Below are 21,869 nucleotides of genomic sequence, written 5' to 3' on the forward strand. Positions count from 1 at the left end.
AGAGAGGAAGAGCATGGCAAACGTCTCTCCATTTTTATGTCCTTTCTTCCCTCTTGGCTTTGCCCCTCCACCCTCTTCACAGTCAGGTGAGCATTACCTCATTGCAGTCCCAAACTGACCAAAGGAATGGGGGTGACTCACTTGAGAGTCCAACAGATCCTTTTGTTGCTGCCTAGGCCAGCGTCCTTTGATCCTGTGAGGCTGGGCTGGGTTTGTCCCATACATGTCTTGATGAGGTGTGAATTGCACCTCTGCTATTAGAGAGTTTTTGCCTGGGCTTGCTTTAAGCCATGAGGATACATTTTCAGCCTCTTAACTATATACATGAAATTATAACATTACTGCAACAACAATTACTATACCATCATTATAACAATGCTCGGTGACAAACTTTGCATTAGATACCACACAATCATTTTATAAGGATGAACATATGGGTGTAGGGCGTTCACACGAGGTACGGAACGTCACAGGGGGATCCCAGCAGTGTTGGTTGGAGACAATGGGAGATTGCTTTAGGTGAGAGAAACTGCTTTAAACAAGGGTTTTAATCTGTTTAAAATTAAGTTTAGACTTTCTAGAAAGCATGTTGTACTTTTTGTTTTATATGTAACACTTCTGTTTCCATTGTTGTCTTTATTCACTATCTCTTAAATCTTGTGATTATTTTCAGTATAAATATATCTCAGTGCTCTGTTGATATATTGGAGCTGATCCTCAGATGTGTCAAACTGGTTTGTGCACTGTTCTTTTGGGGACAGCTTACCTGGCAATTTCTGTGAGTGTCCATGGTTAAGGGCTGGACACTGCAGAAAAACACTTCAAGGGGGCTTCAGGCTTGGGGTGCACCTACTTTTAACCTGCAAGGCAAAGTAAGGGCTGGCATAATCCTGAGGAAGTTGTTTGGGTAGCTAACGGACTGGTGGTGTCAAGAAGCTGATACCTAGTTAAGCACAAGTAAATTGTTCTTTTGCTGGAAGCAGTGGGCTTAACAAGGTGATTCACAGTCTTGGGCACCCAATTAAATTATTACAGTCTCCAAGCCAAAAAAAAGTTTCTGCTTCTCAAATTTGGCCTATTGTTTTGTTCCTTTTAATCTTTCACTTACAGCTGCAAATCATGTTCCAGTGTAAGAGGGTTTAATGTTTTCATTTAAGCACCTCTATCCTCATTCTACAACCAAATTGAATGGACTCTCAGTTTTGAATCCCTGGGACCCGGAGGGGCTCTTACTGTTTCGAAAGACTGCATTTCTTTCGGTGATAACATTTCCAGAAATAAGAACAACACAACAATGGCCATACTGGGTCAGACCAAAGGTCCATCCAACCCAGTATCCTGTCTCCTGGCAGTGGCCAATGCCAGGTGCCCCAGAGGGAGTCAACATAACAGGTAATGATCAAGTGATCTCTCTCTTGCCATCCATCTGCACCTTCTGACAAACAGAGGCTAGGGACACTATTCCTTACCCATCCTGGCTAATAGCCATTAATGGACTTAATTTCCATGAATTTATCCAGTTCTCTTTTTTTAAACCCCGTTATAGTCCTAGCCTGCACAACCTCCTGAGGCAAGGAGTTCCACAGGTTGACTGTGCTCTGTGTGAAAACTTCCTTTTGTTTGTTTTAAACCTGCTGCCCATTAATTTCATTTGGTGGCCTCTAGTTCTTATATTATGGGAACAAGTAAATAACTTTTCCTTATTCACTTTCTTCACACTACTCATGATTTTGTCAGCCGACTGAAAGCATTAATGACCAACCATACTTAAGTTCTTCATTTTTGAGGATAAGGTGGAACTGCGTCCTCTCTGCCACCTCCCTCCCAATTTTTTATAAAAGTCAGGCTACTGGTATGTCTATTTTCTTCCGCAGATTGCCTTAACTTCTAGGAATGCTCTGGTTGCACACACTAACAACTCTCACATACTACCTTAATAGAAAAAAAATTTAATAAATCCATCAGACTGTTTGTGGTTTATGTTGCTAGAACTAGGAAACAGGCCATTTCCTCCTAATACTTGTCAACATGGATTAAACCTAACATTAAAACATACTATGAATTAGCAGGTATCATAGTCCCTAAAGGTATAAGAGCATTTGACTAGACTAGGCATTTCTTTGCAGTATCCTAACTGTGAAAATACAATTAGGAGTTCATATGCATGTATGTGCACCATTAATCTTTTGACCTGGCTTTAAGATTTTATGTACACTTTGGTAGAGCAGTTTCACATAAGAAAGGCCATACTGGGTCAGACTAAAAGTCCATCTAGCCTAGTATCCTGTCTTCTGACAGTGGCCAATGCCAAATGCCCCAGAGGAAATGAATAGAACAGGTAATCATCAAGTGATCCATTCTCTGTTGCTGATTCCCAGCGTCTGGTAAACAGAGGCTAGTGACACCATCCCTGTCCATTCTGACTAATAGCCATTGATGGACCTATCCTCCATGAATTTATCTAGTTCTTTTTTGAACCCTGTTATAGTCTTGGCCTTCAAAACATCCTCTGGCAAAAAGTTCCACAGGTTGACGGTGCGTTGTGTGAAGAAATACTTTCCTTTTGTTTGTTTTAAACCTGCTGCCTATTAATTTCATTTGGTGACCCCCTATTTCTTGTGTTATGAGAAGGAATAAATAACACTTCCTTATTTACTTTCTCCACACCAGTCAAGATTTTATAGACCTCAATCATATCCCTCCTTAGTCGTCTCTTTTCCAAACTGAAAACTGCCAGTTTTATTAATCTCTCCTCATATGGAAGCTGTTCCATACCTCTAATCATTTTTGTTGCCCTTTTCTGAACCTTTTCCAAGTCCAGTATGTTTTTTGAAATGGGGTGACCAAATCTGCACATAGTATTCAAGATGTGAGCGTACATACCATGGATTTATATTTATCATCTATCCCTTTTATAATGATTCCCAACGTTTTGTTCGCTTTTTTGATTGCCGCTGCACATTTGAGTGGATGATTTCAGAGAACTATTCACAATGACTCCAAGATCTCTTTCTTGAGTGGTAACAACTAATTTAGACCCCATCGTTTTATATGTATAGTTGGGATTATGTTTTCCAATGTGCATTACTTTGCATTTATCAGCATTGAATTTCATTTGCCATTTTGTTGCCAAATCACCCAGTTTTGTGAGATCCTTTTGTAGCTCTTCGCAGTCTGCCTGGGACTTAACTATCTTGAGTAGTTTTGTATCATCTGCAAATTTTGCCATCTCAGTGTTTACCCCTTTTTCTAGATCATTTATGAATATGTTGAATAGGACTGTTCCCAGTACAGACCTCTGGGGGACACCACTCTTTACCTCTCTCCATTCTGACAACTGACCATTTATTCCTACCTTTAGGTTCCTATCTTTTAACCAGTTACAAATCCATGAGAGGACCTTCCCTCTTATCCCATGACAGCTTACTTTGCTTAAGAGCCTTTGGTGAAGGACCTTGTCAATGGCTTTCTGAAAATCTAAGTACGCTATATACACTGGATCTCCCTTGTCCACATGCTTGTTGACCCCCATCAAAGAATTCTAGTAGAGTGGTGAGGCATGATTTCCCTTTACAAAAACCCATGTTGACTCTTCCCCAACAAACTATGTTCATCTATGTGTTTGACAATTTTGTTCTTTTACTATAGTTTCAACCAGTTTGCCCAGTACTGAAGCCCCAACCTGTAATTGCTGGGATCACCCTTGGAGCCCTTTTTAAAAATTGGCGTCACATTAGTTATCCTCCAGTCATTTGGTACAGAAGCTGATTTAAATGATAGGTTACAGACTATAGTTAGTATTTCTGCAACTACAAACATTTGAGTTCCTTCAGAACTCTTGGGTGACTACCATCTGTCTTCGTGATTTATTACTGTTTAGTTCAGAGGTTCTCAAACTTTTGTACTAGTGACCCTTTTCACATAGCAAGCCTCTGAGTGCAACACCCCCCTTATAAATTAAAACCACATTTTTTATATTTAACACCATTATAAATGCTGGAGGAAAATGGGTATTGGGGTGGAGGTTGACAGCTTGTGACCCTCCCATGTAATAACCTTGCGACCCCCTGAGAGGTCCCGACCCTCAGTTTGAGAACCCCTGGTTTAGTTTATCAGTTTGTTCCAAAATCTCCTCTAATGACACTGCAATCTGGGACAATTCCTCAGATTTATCACCTAAAAAGAATGGTTGATGTTTGGGAATCTCCCTCACATCCTCTGCCATGAAGACCGATGCAAAGAATTCATTTAGTTTCTCCGCAGTGGCATTTATCGTCCTGGAGTACTCCTTTAGCATCTTGATCGTCCAGTGGTCCCACTGGTTGTTTAGCAGGCTTCCTGCTTCTAATGTATTTAAAAAAATTTTTGCTAGTACTTTGAGTCTTTGGCTAGCTGTTCTTTACATTCTTTTTTGGCCTTCCCAATTATATTTTTACATTTCATTTGCCAGAGTTTATGCTCCTTCCTATTTTCCTCACTAGGATTTAACTTTCACTTTTTGCCTCTCACTGGTTCTTTTACCATGGTGACAATTTTTTGTTCTCTTACTATTTTCTTTAATTTGGGTTATACATTTAAGTTGAGTCCCTATTATGGTGTATTCAAAAAGTTTCCATGCAGCTTGCAGGGATTTCACTTTTGGCGCTGTACCTTTTAATTTCTGTTTAACTAACTTCCTCATTTTTGTGTAGTTCCCCTTTCTGAAATTAAATGCTCCCTGCCACAGGGATGTTAAATTTAATTCTATTATGGTCACTATTACCAAATGGTCCAGCTATATTCACCCCTTGGACCAGATCCTGTGCTCCACTTAGGACTAAATCAAGATTTGGCTCTTCTTTTGTGGGTTTCGGGACTAGCTGCTCCAAGAAGCAGTCATTCAAGGTGTCAAGAAACTTTATTTCTGCATCCCGTCCTGAGGGTGACATGTACCCAGTCAATATGGGGATAGTTGAAATCCTTCATTATTGAGTTTTACAATCCTCATTCCATTGAAGTTTTCTCAAATATATTTCCTTACTGCGTTTGGTACTATTTGTTGACTTTGAGAAAGGTAGAGATCTGTATTACCAGTACTTAAAGTAGCAAGATTATATGTAACTGGAGTTCTGTTAAACTAATTTAAAAAAAAATCAAATTAATTACACTAATGCCAAAGAGAAGTTATTTCAAACTGTATTACTCCTCTCTTTCACATGCTCCACCCCGTTAGTCTCTATTTCCTTATTGGAACACTGTTGCTTCCCCACATGTGTATGTCCATTTTACGCTCACATTACAGGTACCATTGATGCATTTGTAGTGTTCAGATCAGGAAGCTATATGAAAAAGAATGAAAAATTCCTTGTATATTTTAAAATCATTAATGTGGTAAGTACTTTCTTCTTTTCCTGACGGGACTCACTGTAGTGAAAAACACACAAGATATTGAGTCAATAAAATAATCGCTGATTAGATTTCTTGCTATTAATATGGAGCTGACTTCTGGATGCAAACTGATGAACCAGAACAGAGATTTTGAAACTTGTGTAATGTATATAGTCTTTATTAGTAAGATCAGACTAATGTGAGCAAAACACTTAAGATCTAGATTTTAAAAAATCAAAGGCATAAATGAACTTATTAGGACTCTTCCCCATACCTGAAAGGAACTTCTGTGGATAGTGTGAATTAAAATACTAGAAATGCGACAAATTAAGCCTTTATTTGCCAAAGATTAAAAGTAAAAAGCATAGGACAAATCAGAACAGGGAAAAGTCCCAGACAGTACAAAAAAGGATTACTCAGTCCTCTCTGTGAAGATCTCAAATTAAATAGGTATATGGAATACTCCCTCCCTGCCCTTTCCTTATGTGGGATTATTTTCTCTCTTCTGGTTAAGCGGCTTTGAACTGAGGAGCAATAATGAGTGTTTTTATTGCATGGGTAAGGGGACTTTGAATCTCGTTTGAAACTTCTACACTGTGCAGTCTGAGATTGTAGTCTCTTCTCATGAAAGTAAGTGTTGTGGTGAAGAGGGGTGGGAAAGCCACTCCCATTTTGTCCAGTGGAAGGGCAAATTTGGAAGCAATGCTGTAACATTGGGGAATTTTAATTACCAGGCATCAATGTAATAATGAATGCTACAGGTTTGACTGCTGGCTATATTTTTCACATCTTTAGGGAGCAGATGTTTTCATGTGTCTAGGAGTTGAAATATAAAGGGAAGTGACAGTAGTTGGCATGAAGGGGGGTGACTTTTCAACACTAAACTCCCCCATCCACTGTCAACTTGACTAGGCATGTTGCTTACTTTCCCTGCCCCCTCCAGCTGAAGAATATTTGATGGCTGTGAAGGCAGTTGCAGCTGTGCTGTTGTGGTCACTCAGTGTGTGAAGGGGAATTCTTTTCTAGCAGCAGGCAGGTTCAAAACAACTGAGAGCAGATGTATGATTAGAGGCAAAATCAGAACTGTCAGTCAGCTGGTGGTGGTGAAGAAAAGTTTTATGCATCTGTGTGAGCCAGGAATTATGGTGAAAAACTGTGAGCTATTTTTAACTGTTTGCCTGCAGCCATCACGTTATTTACCAAATAAATCAGCTTTGCTGACCTAATTTTAGTATGATTTTGGCAAGATATTTACTTGCATGCCAAAATCTTAAATATGCAAGTAGTCCCATTGACCTGGGTCTCTTTGTGGAAAAAGAGAATAAACTGCATTGATATTTTAAAATCTGATTAATTAAATATTCAGATTGTTTTGCCTTGTCTTCCAGATCATCAAAGCACAATGTGGTTAGAGATATCAAAAACATAAAATCCAAGAGATGAACTACACAATTGTAGATTCAGGTTGAGTGATTTGGCTAGTGTTAAAACTTTCCATGTGTATTTTTCTCAACCAGTGGGATGAGAATGCATTGTAAATCTGGCTTCAAATTGAGACCCAGCTGTCTAAGTGGGAAGTGTTACTGATGAGAGTGGCTATAAAGTTGATAATTTTGAGTTCTGTTAACTGTTGCACTCCTGCTACTTATTACATACTTAGTCCAGGGATGGTTTTAAAACTAAGGTTTCATAAAACTTTATATAAAAAAGTTAAATGCATCCTGCATAAGCCGCACAACAACGCGGTCTCACTGAGCGCAGCCACCACCAATTTCCTGGGCTGACACTTTTCTTCCCTGCTGTGTTCCTTTTTTCCTCTATAACCCTTAAAGGCACAGGGCACAGGTAAATTAACCCCTGCCATTCTCTTATGAGTATTATACTTCCCCCTCATAAATGTAATGTTGTTCTGACATTTCTATTAACAATATATATAACATTCAGTCCATCAATTTGACTTATTAGTAATAGCCCGTGAGTTCCACATACTCATAAAGTTGTTGCCTAACACCAATTGTGTGGCAAGTGTAGTTCTAGTATCCAACAAAATAGTCATTTCTGATTATTTAAATTCCCAAAGATGCTTATACTTATGAAATACATGTTTCCCCATATGACCAAAGGTTTAACAGTGTAACTCTGTCATGTGGCATGACAAAATACCTACTAAATCTGTGGTTCTCAAACTTTTGTATTGGTGACCCCTTTCACACAGCAAACCTATGAGTGTGACCGTCCCCACAATAAATTAGAAGCAGTTTTAAAATAGTTAATACTATTATAAATGCTGGAGGCAAAGCGAGGTTCGGGGGTGGAGGCTGACAGCTTGCGACCACCCCCATGTAATAACCTTGCGACCCCCTGAGGGGTCACAACCCCCAGTTTGAGATCCCCTGTACTAAATGAACATAATAAATTATCCAGAACTATAGAACACTTGATGTAGATCAACATCCATACTTTAATTCAATCTCACTTATATCAGTGTTGGATAGAATGCAGGATAAGATACAAAAGTCATGGCATGAGACAAATGCAAGAATAACTGTGGTGCATTCACCAGTTCAGTAGCTGGATTTAGACACTGATAAGTCTGGTGCCCCTGACTGTTCATGCATCATTGTCTGTGGGACTCTTCTCTCTAGCTGGATAACCTTGCATGTCAGTGGGTTATTCTGGTGATCTCTCCTGTTGTGCAGTACTGGCTTCAGGAGCCGTGATCTTGGTTTGATAGTCATGTCTTTCAGTAGCTGGTGTGATTGTCACACCAGTCTGAGCTGTTCCCAGTTCACATTCTCTGTATTTCCCAGTTGTGGATCAAATCTGGATTCGGAGTCTCTGTGCCATGTCCCATCACATAATGAGGTTTGTCTTCACTCTCACTATCAGTATCACTGGAGTCTGAATTCTTGGCCTCATTTTGATTTCCTTTTGTGCTAGTTTGCCTTGTTCTCATGTATTCTGCTGTGGGGTTTGGAGGGCAGTGGTATATCCAAAGGTACGAAGTCACTGGGAACGAGAAGATTTCACTGAAGAACTCCAGTTACCTCCTTTTCCATCTTCTGCTTTTATTTCATAGTTAGGACTATTCTCCTTTCCTTTGAAGTACTACTTGAATTCTGTCTTCTCAATAGGATCTTAATTTGCCTAGTCCCCGTCTCTCTGAAAGATTCCAGATGGGTACTCTGTCACCTGGCAAGAAGACAGCATTGTGCACTCTGATCATAATGATTCTTTCCATGGGTGACTGATTTTTTGAGAACATAAACTACTTTCATCTGCTGATTCCATTCTCAATGTAATCTGGTTCCCAGGTGCAGATTCAGAGTTTATAGGTAGGCCACAGGCAATGTCAATGGGCAAATGTGCTGATCCTTAATATAATAAGCAGAAGGGTGACACCCCTGGCGCTTCAATCTAAGTATATTATAGGCATAAATTACCTTTCCGAGGGAGTCCTTTCAATTTACTTTTGTTCTTCTGGCAAGGTTCTCAACATAGCCAGCAGAATTTGGTTTAGGATGTTTTACATGTCCATTGCCCTGATTGTGTGAGATGGCACAGTTTTACAGTAGTGCTGTAACCTTCTGAAGAGATTATTTTCAAATCTCTGCCCTTTGATCATAATGTATCCTTTTGGGGAAACCAAACGGTAAAACTAAGTAATTGAAAAATCTTGTTTGCCACAGTCTTTTCTGACTTGGTGGTAGGGAGGGTTGGACAAACCTAGTGAAATGATCCACTATGACTAAGATAGCTTTCAGAGTAGCAGCCATGTTAGTCTATATCCACAAAATAAAAAAGGAGTACTTGTGGCACCTTAGAGACTAACAAATTTATTTGAGCATAAGCTTTTGTGAGCTACAGCTCACTTCATCAGATGCATGCAGTGGAATATACAGTGGGGAGATTTTATATACATAGAGAACATGAAACAATGGGTGTTACCATACACACTGTAACGAGAGTGATCGGGTAAGGTGAGCTATTACCAGCAGGAGAGGAAAAACATCTTTTATAGTGATGATCAAGGTGGGCCATTTCCAGCAGTTGACAAGAATGTGTGAGGAACAGTGGGGGCGAGTGGGGGGAGAATAAACATGGAGAAATAGTTTTACTTTGTGTAATGACACATCCAGTCCCAGTCTTTATTCAGGCCTAATTTAATGGTGTCCAGTTTGCAAATTAATTCTAATTCAGCAGTCTCTCCTTGGAGTCTGTTTTTGAATAGGTCGGAATATGAACAAGAGGCTGCTAGGCAGCTCTCCAACACCACATTCTACAAGCCAGTACCCTCTGTTCCCACTGAGGGTTACCAAAAGAAACTACACCATTTGCTCAAGAAACTCCCTGAAAAAGCACAAGAGCAAATCCGCACAGACACACCCTTAGAACTCCAAGCAGGGGTATTCTATCTGCTACCCAAGATCCATAAACCTGGAAATCCTGGACGCCCTATCATCTCAGGCATTGGCACCCTGACAGCAGGATTGTCTGGCTCCCTCCTCAGGCCCTACGCTACCAGCACTCCTAGCTATCTTCGAGACACCACTGACTTCCTGAGGAAGCTACAATCCATCGGTGATCTTCTTGAAAACACCATCTTAGCCACTATGGATGTAGAAGCCCTCTATACCAACATTCCACACAAAGATGGACTACAAGCCATCAGGAACAGTATCCCCGATAATGTCACGGCAAACCTGGTGGCTGAACTTTGTGACTTTGTCCTCACCCATAACTATTTCACATTTGGGGACAATGTATACCTTCAAATCAGCGGCACTGCGATGGGTACCTGCATGGCCCCACAGTATGCCAACATCTTTATCGCTGACTTAGAACAACGCTTCCTCAGCTCTCGTCCCCTAATGCCCCTACTCTACTTGCGCTACATTGATGACATCTTCATCATCTGGACCCATGGAAAAGAAGCCCTTGAGGAATTCCACCATGATTTCAACAATTTCCATCCCAGCCTGTACCAGTCCACACAAGAGATCCACTTCCGGGACATTACAGTGCTAATAAGCGATGGTCACATAAACATCACCCTATACCGGAAACCTACTGATGCTATAGTTACCTACATGCCTCTAGCTTTCATCCAGACCACACTACACAATCCATTGTATACAGCCAAGCTCTACGATACAACCGTATTTGCTCCAACCTCTCAGACAGAGACAGACACCTACAAGATCTCTATCATGCATTCCTACAACTACAATACCCACCTGCTGAAGTGAAGAAACAGATTGACAGAGCCAGAAGAGTACCCAGAAGTCACCTACTACAGGACAGGCCCAACAAAGAAAACAACAGAACGCCACTAGCCGTCACCTTCAGCCCCCAACTAAAACCTGTCCAGCGCATCATCAAGGATCTACAACCTATCCTGAAGGAAGACCCATCACTCTCACAGATCTTGGAGACAGGCCAGTTCTTGCTTACAGACAGCCCCCAACCTGAAGCAAATACTTACCAGCAACCATACATCACACAACAGAACCACTGACGCAGGAACCTATCCTTGCAACAAAGCCCGTTGCCAACTCTGTCCACATATCTATTCAGGGGTCACCATCATAGGGCCTAATCACATCAGCCACACTATCAGAAGCTATTGTTCACCTGCACATCTATCAATGTGATATATGCTATCATGTGCCAGCAATGCCCCTCTGCCATGTACATTGGCCAAACCGGACAGTCTCCACGTAAAAGAATAAATGGACACAAATCAGACGTCAGGAATTATAGCATTCAAAAACCAGTCGGAGAACACTTCAATCTCTCTGGTTACTCTATTACAGACCAGAAAATCTAAAAGTCGCAATATTCCAACAGAAAAGCTTCAAAAACAGACTCCAACGAGAGACTGCTGAATTGGAATTAATTTGCAAACTGGACACCATTAAATTAAGCTTGAATAAAGACTGGGAGTAGATGTGTCATTACACAAAGTAAAACTATTTTCCCATATTTATTTTTCCCCCCACTGTTCCTCACACGTTCTTGTCAACTGCTGGAAATGGCCTACCTTGATTATCACCACAAAAGGTTGGGTTTTTTTCCTCCTTACCTGATCACTTTTGTTAGTGTGTATGGTAATACCCATTGTTTCATGTTCTCTGTATTTTCTACTGCATGCATCTGATGAAGTGAGCTGTAGTTCACGAAAGCTTATGTTCAAATAAATTTGTTAGTCTCTAAGGTGCCACAAGTACTCCTTTTCTTTTTGTGATTAAGATGTATTCATATCCTCCTTTACTTCTGTCTATGTGCTATTGACTGTGTTATTATGTTCAGTTAAATGGAGCTCTGGTAGGTTGGTGAGGTTTGTTTTGCTTGACACATGTATCAGACTCTAGTTATGTAACGTTCAGTGTCCTCCATCACTGGCCAATAAAACCAATACCTCTTGCGCGACTGATTACTCACTCTGCTGTTAAGAGTTCCATCTCTTCCTGTAGTCCTCGATTGTCAAGGTTCTTTCCCCACGCTGAACTCTAGGGTACACATGTGGGGACCTGCATGAAAACCCCCTAAGCTTATTTTTACCAGCTTAGGTTAAAACTTCCCCAAGGTACAAACTATTTTATTTTTTGCCCTTGGATTTGACTGCTGCCACCACCAAGCGTCTAACCAATATATAACCTGGAAAGAGCCCACTTGGAAACGTCTTTTCCCCCAAAAATCCTCCCCAAACCCTACACCTCTTTTCCTGGGGAAGGCTTGATAAAAATCATCACCAATTTGCATCGGTGAACACAGACCCAAACCCTTGGATCTTAAGAAGAATGAAAAAGCAATCAGGTTCTTAGAAGAATTTTAATTGAAGAAAAAAAGTAAAAGAATCACCTCTGTAACATCTGTAAATATCTTACAGGGTAATCGGATTCAAAACATAGAGAATCCCTCTAGGCAAAATCTTAAGTTACAAAAAGACACAAAAACAGGAATATACATTTCATTCAGCACAGCTTATTTTATCAGCCATTTAAACAAAACAGAATCTAATGCATATCTAGCTACATTACTTACTAAGTTCTAAGACTCCATTTCTTTTCTGTTCCTGGCAAAAGCATCACGCAGATAGAGAGACTTTGTTTCTCCCCCCCTTCCCTCCTTCAGCTTTGAAAGTATCTTGTCTCTTCTTTGGTCATTTTGGTCAGGTGCCAGTGAGGTTATACTATCTTCTTAACCCTTTACAGGTGAAAGGGTTTTTCCTCTGGCCAGGAGGGATTTTAAAGGTGTATTTTTCAGGTAATACCAGTTGATTTCATAACTTGGTTTTCTAATAAAGTATTCCATTTGTATCCAATGCAACCAATACCATTCATGCATCAGGGAAGTGGACCTTACCACATCCTCCTGTGTTCTCTTGGTTATTCAGTTTGTGTCCCAAGGACTTATAATGAAGAATTTTAGCAACTGCTAAATCTTCCTTCTGAGTTGCCAAAACGTCTTCTCGTGGAATAGACTTTTTGGGGGATATAACCCGTGGTGAAGTCTTCTACTACCAAAAAATTGGCAGTAACAGCTGGTAATCAAGATACTTTACTATCTCTTTGTATATACAAGGACTGTCAGAGAGCCTAAACATCATCTTTATTTGCGTCTTCTGAATATTTTGGCAAAAAAATGTTTTTCCATATCAGGAGGCATTCTGGATAGAGCATCTGCCTCCACATTAGATTTCTGTGGATGATAGCTAACTTTGAATTCTTCAATCTACCCAGTGTGCTGAGATATTCAGCCTGGTAAAGGTGAATATGTAAGTTAACTGGTTACTATCTCTCTGTAAACTGTGAAGGATTGTGCATAGTACAGGTAGTCTACAGGGCTGTTAGTTACAGCCCATTTCAAAACCAGAAATTCCGGTTTTCCTGAATGAAGGTAATTTTTCTCAGCTACAGTTAGTGTTCTTGACCCATAACTGATGTCATTTAATTTAGCCTCCTGATATTGGTTTAAGATTCCCTTATTGGAAGCATCTAAATGTACTTCTACTACAGATCTCTAATTACAAGCACGGGGTGCTCAATACACCTAAAGTGGAGCACCCACAGGGGGACACATCTTGAAGTTCCAAGGTGAATAACCCTCTCCTTTGGTTGTCTTCTATCTTTCTATTAACTGAATTCTCAAAATTATTTTTGACTCTGTTGGTATCTATTTGAAATAGTAGGTCAAACTTTTAGAAAATTGATCTTGATTGAGTCCATAAAGCAATAACCAAATTTTGTTCGTCTGTAAGCATTCTATATAAGGGAAAATATATGCATTTGTCCTGGTCATGTAATCATAAATGTTTTAGTTGGTTTTTTAAAATGGTTTCTTAGTCCATAGATGTCTTTCCTGTCTAAACATGCTCCTAAATTTTTGATTCATACTTCATACTCTAATATGAAGTGTAAGCATTAGAGCATGTTTATTTCTCTTAAGAGAATTGAAGGGCACTTTATTGTTACAAAAGTGTCTTGTAAATTTCATTTTTACAAGTACATGCCGCCGTGTTACATGTGTCATGGCATTAGATGTCAAAAGATGCAAAAAGTGACCTAACTGGCAGTATAGAATAAAAATAATCAAAGTCTTAGTGAATAACTCATGGAGTTTGCTGTACTTGTATGGATGAACTAATTAAACAGATCTGTCTGTGTTCCTCAAGCCTAATGGGGCCTTATTATTAGTTTTACAGAAAGGATTGTTGTAACATTGAATGAAGGTAAACGATAAAAGAATAGTGTAGACAAGAAGCACTAAGAACTCCCATTTCTAATCACAGAGTGGTTTCAAGGAAAGGAGGTTTTCTCTACACACCTGCAGTCATTCATTGCATAGGCCTCTTGTGGTCAATGTTGATTGCTGCTTGTCTGTAGCAGAACAACAAATAACTTAGTGTTTTGTACCTTCTGTGATTTAATATTATGCTTTTTGCCAGAACTGGCACAAATCTTTTTTCCAATAGTGACAGTAATTATAGCACAGCTGAAGTAAAGGGTCTTTCAGAGTTTCCATTATAAACCCCTATAGTCATTTTATAACTCAAACATAAAAAAATGTATTCTGTGCTTACGTGACATACAGAGGCTTTGCCGTGGGACAAGTTGTTGTGTAACTTATATAAACTGAAAGTGGGACAATTGTTTGTCTGAATTAAATTGAGTACATAAGGAAATTATTCATTCTAAGGCAGTGGTCCCCAAACTTTTTATTTTGTGTTCCTCTTTAAAAGTAAAGGAATCTGTGTGCCCCAATCCCCCCAGGAGCGGGGCTGGGTGCCAGGTCCAGGGGTGGGGCTGGGGTAGAGCAGGGCTAGGTGGTGCTCTCGCCACCTGTGGGGGCTGGCCTGTGCCCCCCCCATACCTCTCATGAACACTTCTCCATGCCCCCCATGGGGTGCACTTAGCAGTTTGGGGACCACTGTTCTAAGCTTTTTAAAATGCTTTTAATTTTGCATCCCTTGTGGTAGATCAACAGTTTGGAGTACTTTTCAAATTCATGTAGTGTAGGACAAAGGTAGATCTGATTTTTCTTGCTATCTTAATTAGACAATATTGCATGACATCAGGAATTCTTGATTTATTGTAAATGTAGTAATTTAGGAAGTTTTTGAATGACCCTTCTTCCTGAGGCACTGAGCATGTGACTATTCAGAAATGCTTTTAATCATAAATACAAAATTTGGAATGCCAATTCCTCCCCTGGCATCTCTGTTTTGCCTTTCAAGTAACAAATGTAGTTTAGTTTAGATTTCTATGTGGTCATGTAGAATTCTTAAATTCTCTGATGCTATATTCTGTTTTTTAGATAAAAAAACTAGTGTACGTTTATCTGATGCGCTATGCAGAGGAGCAGCAGGACCTGGCATTGTTGTCCATCAGCACTTTTCAGCGAGCTCTGAAGGTGAGTAAATATAGTTAATTGCCCTGATGTGCTGTCAAAAATATAGCTGTCTTCATTTGTTCTCCAGATATAGAAAAAACTGTATGCTGCAGTTCATAAATATCTGAGTTTAAATTGATTCCATGTGACTTGCACCTGACTTTTTGTGCTTTTTTTTTAAAGGTGTTAAATACAGTAACTAGCAACTAAATTGCATGGTTGGAAGTAGCAAAAACAAGATTTAAAAAACTTTTAAGAAGTGGTTAGAAACAGGAAGAAAAATACTTCACTTAAAAACGTAAACAGTTTTTTCAAACCTATGTACCTAAAATACATATCCTTGCCTGCTTCTCCTCTGTTCCAGCAGTATCACAGAGTCTGTACTGACACCTGATACCTGGAAAAATGAGGAGAGCCAGAGTCTCCCTTAAGTAAACTTCTGCTAACCGGTTTTACATGGAAGGTGTTTGGATTGCTTTTTGGGGTAGCAGCATAAAATCCTAAAATAGATTAAATAAAGTAAATCCCCTAAAGAAAATTCTGGGCTGTTACCCACAATAGTCCTAGTAGTAAGAGCCAGTGGGACTAATATTGTTATACTTCCTCAACTCTAATTCAAAATCATGGGGTAGGAGGGAATGGGAAAATGCGATCAGATAACCAAAACTAAGAACCACATCTGAAATAGGGTGGCAAAGATTTAGAAAGATATTTTAGTGCAGAGGCCTTGGCATGTGGCATACACGTTAAAGAGAATTACTTTTCTTACTTCACAGAAACCTGTTTCGGGGGCCTGATGATTTTTTGCCCCCTTACTGACAGATTTGACATTTTGTTGACCTGTGTATCTGGCCAAGAAGGTCAGCATATGACTCCTTATGGATTCAGTCTATATTGTTGTTGAGTTAGTCAGAAGGTTTATTACAGGCAAAGTGTCATTCATCGGGGCTAAATGTTGCTTTCCCGATGTTCTCAATCCAGGAGTGAAGGAACAAATTAATATCGGTGCTCCCAAATGCAAATAGTCTATGCTACTGCTGGACAATCAATGTAGCCCCACTTCCCTAGTTCAGTCCTCCTCACCCTCAAAAAAGCAAAGCAAAACAAAACCAACTTCAAAAAACTTAGTTTTAAAATGTCACGTACATTCTTATCAAATTCCATTGATCAGGGGACACAGGCAACTGATCAACAAACATTGAGGATGGATTTTAAACAGCAGGTTGCAACCTTAATGCTGGGAGGGGTATTATGTTCCCTGTATTTAATTAGCATTTAACTGGGTCCAGTGCAGTGTTCAGAACTCCCACCATGCAGCAAATTACTCAGGGTTGACTCCTAGAACTCAGCTCATGTATGAATCCCTCCACCTCCCACTGTGTGCTGGCACGAAGGAAGGATTTCAGGTCTCTTCTTTTTCCCATAGGCAAAAGGACTGCCAGCAAAATCCCAGGTCTAATTTACTTCCGGGAGCTGGTCACTTTTTAGTCTTATCCACACTGTACAGTGGCCACTGGGGCTGTCACATTTAGTATATTTGCACCCCCACCCATTCTGCCCTGTAGCTATTTCCTGCCTGATCCATTCCCTAAGGTCGTGGAGCCAAATGTTGGGCCCTGCATCCAACAGATGGATTCAGTTGTCCCTAAAAAAACATCAGGCCTATTGAATTGGCTGTCCCTCTGTATGATTACTGAACCACTAACCCCAAAAATTACCCTGGTCACCTCATGTTCAAATTTTTTTGGAGCCCTGTTGATGTGGGCTGGCTCAATGACTCCCTGCCAAAGTTGCCTTGTGAGCATCTCTGACCAATCCATAGTGTGTGTGACCACAAATGCCTAATCAACTCCACATCCCTCTGGATCCGAATATTTAAATTCAATTTGTTACAAGCCCAGAAGTAATTTTCTCTAATGTGCCCTGACTTTTTTTTTTCAATGGTTAATAATTGTATTGTCTTCCAATTAATACTAATTTAATAAGACGGGGGGTGGGGGGGGCAGCAGGTTAGAGGGTTCTAGTACCAGAATCAGATACAACAGAATTAAAATTAAGAAGTTCAGTGTCCCGTGGGGAATCCTGTTGTGTATAGTAAAGACACTCACACTGTGGGCAAAGCAAAGCCTTAGCCAATTTTGTTAACATAATCTGTAAAGACAAGCAAGCTCCAAACAAATAGCAGTAATATAATATTAGGGTTATTTTTGGTGTCATTCCTTGCATATGCTCATATATGCTTATATACTCTCACTTTTCCTTGGGGACCTTGGTTGTAAGAGACAAAGGACCAGCCCTGTTCCTTGCATGCCAAATGAGTCTGATGGTCCAGACCCCAATGCTTGAAGGTCAGTGAAGGATGATGACAGCGAAGAGCTTAAGGATCATTGATGAAAAGCTTGCCCTCTCCTACCTGGTGGCCTGACTTATTTTAGGGCCTTGGGGAGTGTCATGAATAATAATTCAGATGCCCAGCCTCCCATGTCCATATCTAACTTTCTCACACTAATAATATTTGGTGCCTGTATCCTATAGCATATGAATGCTTCTTATGAATCCTATAAGTTAACATATGAATGTCTCTTAGCTCATTATCATATATGTCAACTATTGCAAAAGCAAGTTTTTGGTTAAACATCTACCAATGACTTTATTGAAAGCCTAGTATCAATTCAGTATTTCTATGGTTATGTACGAAATCCCCTCTCAAGGAAGCTATTCCTAGTTCCCCAAAATCTACGTTGACCGTTGGGCCATTTTGTCAGTGCTAAGGGTCATAGACCTATGCTTCCCTTATGCTAACCTGCTTAAGTCAATGTCTCAGAGAATACAGGTCTGTAGGTTCCTTAAGTTACTGCTAAGTAAAATAAAATGCTAAGCTAGCTCTATGGGCTACACCAAGGTGAGTAATCATGACATTTGATGGCTGCCTCTCAGGCATCAGTGAGTGCAGAAGGGGCATGATTTGATCCCATAACATGCCCCTTTCGCATATCCTTGAAGGCATATGGCTTCAGCCTTGGAAAATAAACTGCTGATCTGGCAGCCTTATTGTTGGTCTAATGCATGATAGTGTGCCCACAGATCCAGATTTTGACTCTTTTTTTTTTTTCAATGTCTCCTGCAACCACAAATGGCAGACAGGGTTAGTGTGGTTCCGCCAGCATATCCCAGCAACCCAACATTAGGATGAACATAGGCCCTGTAGCATTCTGATTGCCAGTGCCCAATTGTCTGGACCTGCTGAAAGTCAGACCTGGTGCTGCAGACACCACTACTCCACTCTTAAAGGAACGTGTACCAAATTTTTTAGGATTGAGACCTATGACGGATTTCTCATGACTTCTGTGAATTTATACCGGGTGAGGCAGTTCCATTCCTATGTAAGAATAGTGGTCCTGGCTCCAAGTCCCCTATTCCTAAAAATCCTTTGACTACCTTCACAAGACATAATTGTTAATCTGTGAATTCCCTTAGTTCAACCATAATCCCTTTTCCTACTTATTCGCTTTTTGAATACCTGTATTTTAAAAAGAAAAGGAGTACTTGTGGCACCTTAGAGACTAACAAATTTATTGGAGCATAAGCTTTCGTGAGCTACAGCTCACTTCATCGGATGAAGTGAGCTGTAGCTCACGAAAGCTTATGCTCTAATAAATTTGTTAGTCTCTAAGGTGCCACAAGTACTCCTTTTCTTTTTGCGAATACAGACTAACACGGCTGCTACTCTGAAACCTGTATTTTAAAGACACTGATTCTTTCTTCAGTTGTACATTCAGTGCACACCTAGAGCAGTTCTTTGCTGCCTGTGGCACCACCTTGCTAATCCTGAAAGCTAGAGAAGCTACAACAAATGCTGTTTTGAATAAAGCTGCCTGCCCACCCCAGAACTGCATATACTGAAATGGTGGGGGAGTAGCACTATATGTAAGGGAGCAGTATGACTGCTCAGAGCTCCGGTACGAAACTGTGGAAAAACCTGAGTGTCTCTGGATTAAGTTTAGAAGTGTGTGCAACAAGAGTGATGTCATGGTGGGAGTCTGCTATAGACCACCGGACCAGGGGGATGAGGTGGATGAGGCTTTCTTCCGGCAACTCACGGAAGCTACTAGATCGCATGCCCTGATTCTCATGGGTGACTTTAATTTTCCTGATATCTGCTGGGAGAGCAATACAGCGGTGCATAGACAATCCAGGAAGTTTTTGGAAAGCGTAGGGGACAATTTCCTGGTGCAAGTGCTCGGGGAGCCAACTAGGGGGAGCGCTTTTCTTGACCTGCTGCTCACAAACCGGGTAGAATTAGTGGGGGAAGCAAAAGTGGATGGGAATCTGGGAGGCAGTGACCATGAGTTGGTTGAGTTCAGGATCCTGACGCAGGGAAGAAAGGTAAGCAGCAGGATACGGACCCTGGACTTCAGGAAAGCAGACTTTGACTCCCTCAGGGAACAGATGGCCAGGATCCCCTGGGGGACTAACATGAAAGGGAAGGGAGTCCAGGAGAGCTGGCTGTATTTCAAGGAATCCCTGTTGAGGTTACAGGGACAAACCATCCCGATGAGTCGAAAGAATAGTAAATATGGCAGGCGACCAGCTTGGCTTAATGGTGAAATCTTAGCGGATCTTAAACATAAAAAAGAAGCTTACAAGAAGTGGAAGGTTGGACATATGACCAGGGAAGAGTATAAAAATATTGCTCGGGCATGTAGGAAAGATATCAGGAGGGCCAAATCGCACCTGGAGCTGCAGCTAGCAAGAGATGTCAAGAGTAACAAGAAGGGTTTCTTCAGGTATGTTGGCAACAAGAAGAAAGCCAAGGAAAGTGTGGGCCCCTTACTGAATGAGGGAGGCAAGCTAGTGACAGAGGATGTGGAAAAAGCTAATGTACTCAATGCTTTTTTTGCCTCTGTTTTCACTAACAAGGTCAGCTCCCAGACTGCTGTGCTGGGCATCACAAAATGGGGAAGAGATGGCCAGCCCTCTGTAGAGATAGAGGTGGTTAGGGACTATTTAGAAAAGCTGGACGTGCACAAGTCCATGGGGCCGGACGAATTGCATCCGAGAGTGCTGAGGGAATTGGCGGCTGTGATTGCAGAGCCCTTGGCCATTATCTTTGAAAACTCGTGGCGAACGGGGGAAGTCCCGGATGACTGGAAAAAGGCTAATGTAGTGCCCATCTTTAAAAAAGGGAAGAAGGAGGATCCTGGGAACTACAGGCCGGTCAGCCTCACCTCAGTCCCTGGAAAAATCATGGAGCAGGTCCTCAAAGAATCAATCCTGAAGCACTTAGAGGAGAGGAAAGTGATCAGGAACAGTCAGCATGGATTCACCAAGGGAAGGTCATGCCTGACTAATCTAATCGCCTTTTATGATGAGATTACTGGTTCTGTGGATGAAGGGAAAGCAGTGGATGTATTGTTTCTTGACTTTAGCAAAGCTTTTGACACGGTCTCCCACAGCATTCTTGTCAGCAAGTTAAGGAAGTATGGGCTGGATGAATGCACTATAAGGTGGGTAGAAAGCTGGCTAGATTGTCGGGCTCAACGGGTAGTGATCAATGGCTCCATGTCTAGTTGGCAGCCGGTGTCAAGTGGAGTGCCCCAGGGGTCGGTCCTGGGGCCCGTTTTGTTCAATATCTTCATAAATGATCTGGAGGATGGTGTGGATTGCACTCTCAGCAAATTTGCGGATGATACTAAACTGGGAGGAGTGGTAGATACGCTGGAGGGGAGGGATAGGATACAGAAGGACCTAGACAAATTGGAAGATTGGGCCAAAAGAAATCTAATGAGGTTCAATAAGGATAAGTGCAGGGTCCTGCACTTAGGATGGAAGAATCCAATGCACCGCTACAGACTAGGGACCGAATGGCTCGGCAGCAGTTCTGCGGAAAAGGACCTAGGGGTGACAGTGGACGAGAAGCTGGATATGAGTCAGCAGTGTGCCCTTGTTGCCAAGAAGGCCAATGGCATTTTGGGATGTATAAGTAGGGGCATAGCGAGCAGATCGAGGGACGTGATCGTTCCCCTCTATTCGACACTGGTGAGGCCTCATCTGGAGTACTGTGTCCAGTTTTGGGCCCCACACTACAAGAAGGATGTGGATAAATTGGAAAGAGTACAGCGAAGGGCAACAAAAATGATTAGGGGTCTAGAGCACATGACTTACGAGGAGAGGCTGAGGGAGCTGGGATTGTTTAGTCTGCAGAAGAGAAGAATGAGGGGGGATTTGATAGCTGCTTTCAACTACCTGAAAGGGGGTTTCAAAGAGGATGGCTCTAGACTGTTCTCAATGGTAGCAGATGACAGAACGAGGAGTAATGGTCTCAAGTTGCAATGGGGGAGGTTTAGATTGGATATTAGGAAAAACTTTTTCACTAAGAGGGTGGTGAAACACTGGAATGCGTTACCTAGGGAGGTGGTAGAATCTCCTTCCTTAGAGGTTTTTAAGGTCAGGCTTGACAAAGCCCTGGCTAGGATGATTTAACTGGGACTTGGTCCTGCTTTGAGCAGGGGGTTGGACTAGATGACCTTCTGGGGTCCCTTCCAACCCTGATATTCTATGATTCTATGAAATATTTAACAGTAAGCCCAGTACAGTTATTGGGTGCC

General features: G+C 41.2%; 1 protein-coding gene across 6 annotated transcripts in view; it reads left to right on the forward strand.

Moving 5' to 3' along the window:
• Positions 1 to 21,869, forward strand: part of AP3B1 (adaptor related protein complex 3 subunit beta 1) — a 334,397-nt gene that overhangs the window by 64,389 nt on the left and 248,139 nt on the right. For all 6 annotated transcript variants that reach the window (XR_006281799.1, XR_006281800.1, XM_038401874.2 and 3 more), the window contains exon 4: positions 15,187 to 15,282. Coding sequence is in view for 4 of the 6 variants with exons in the window: in XM_038401874.2 (XP_038257802.1) it covers positions 15,187 to 15,282 (96 nt within the window). In the remaining 2 variants the exon portion in view is untranslated. The remainder of the gene's footprint in view (positions 1 to 15,186; positions 15,283 to 21,869) is intronic.

This window comes from Dermochelys coriacea, chromosome 5 (assembly GCF_009764565.3).
Source record: "Dermochelys coriacea isolate rDerCor1 chromosome 5, rDerCor1.pri.v4, whole genome shotgun sequence".
Lineage (NCBI taxonomy): Eukaryota > Metazoa > Chordata > Testudines > Dermochelyidae > Dermochelys > Dermochelys coriacea.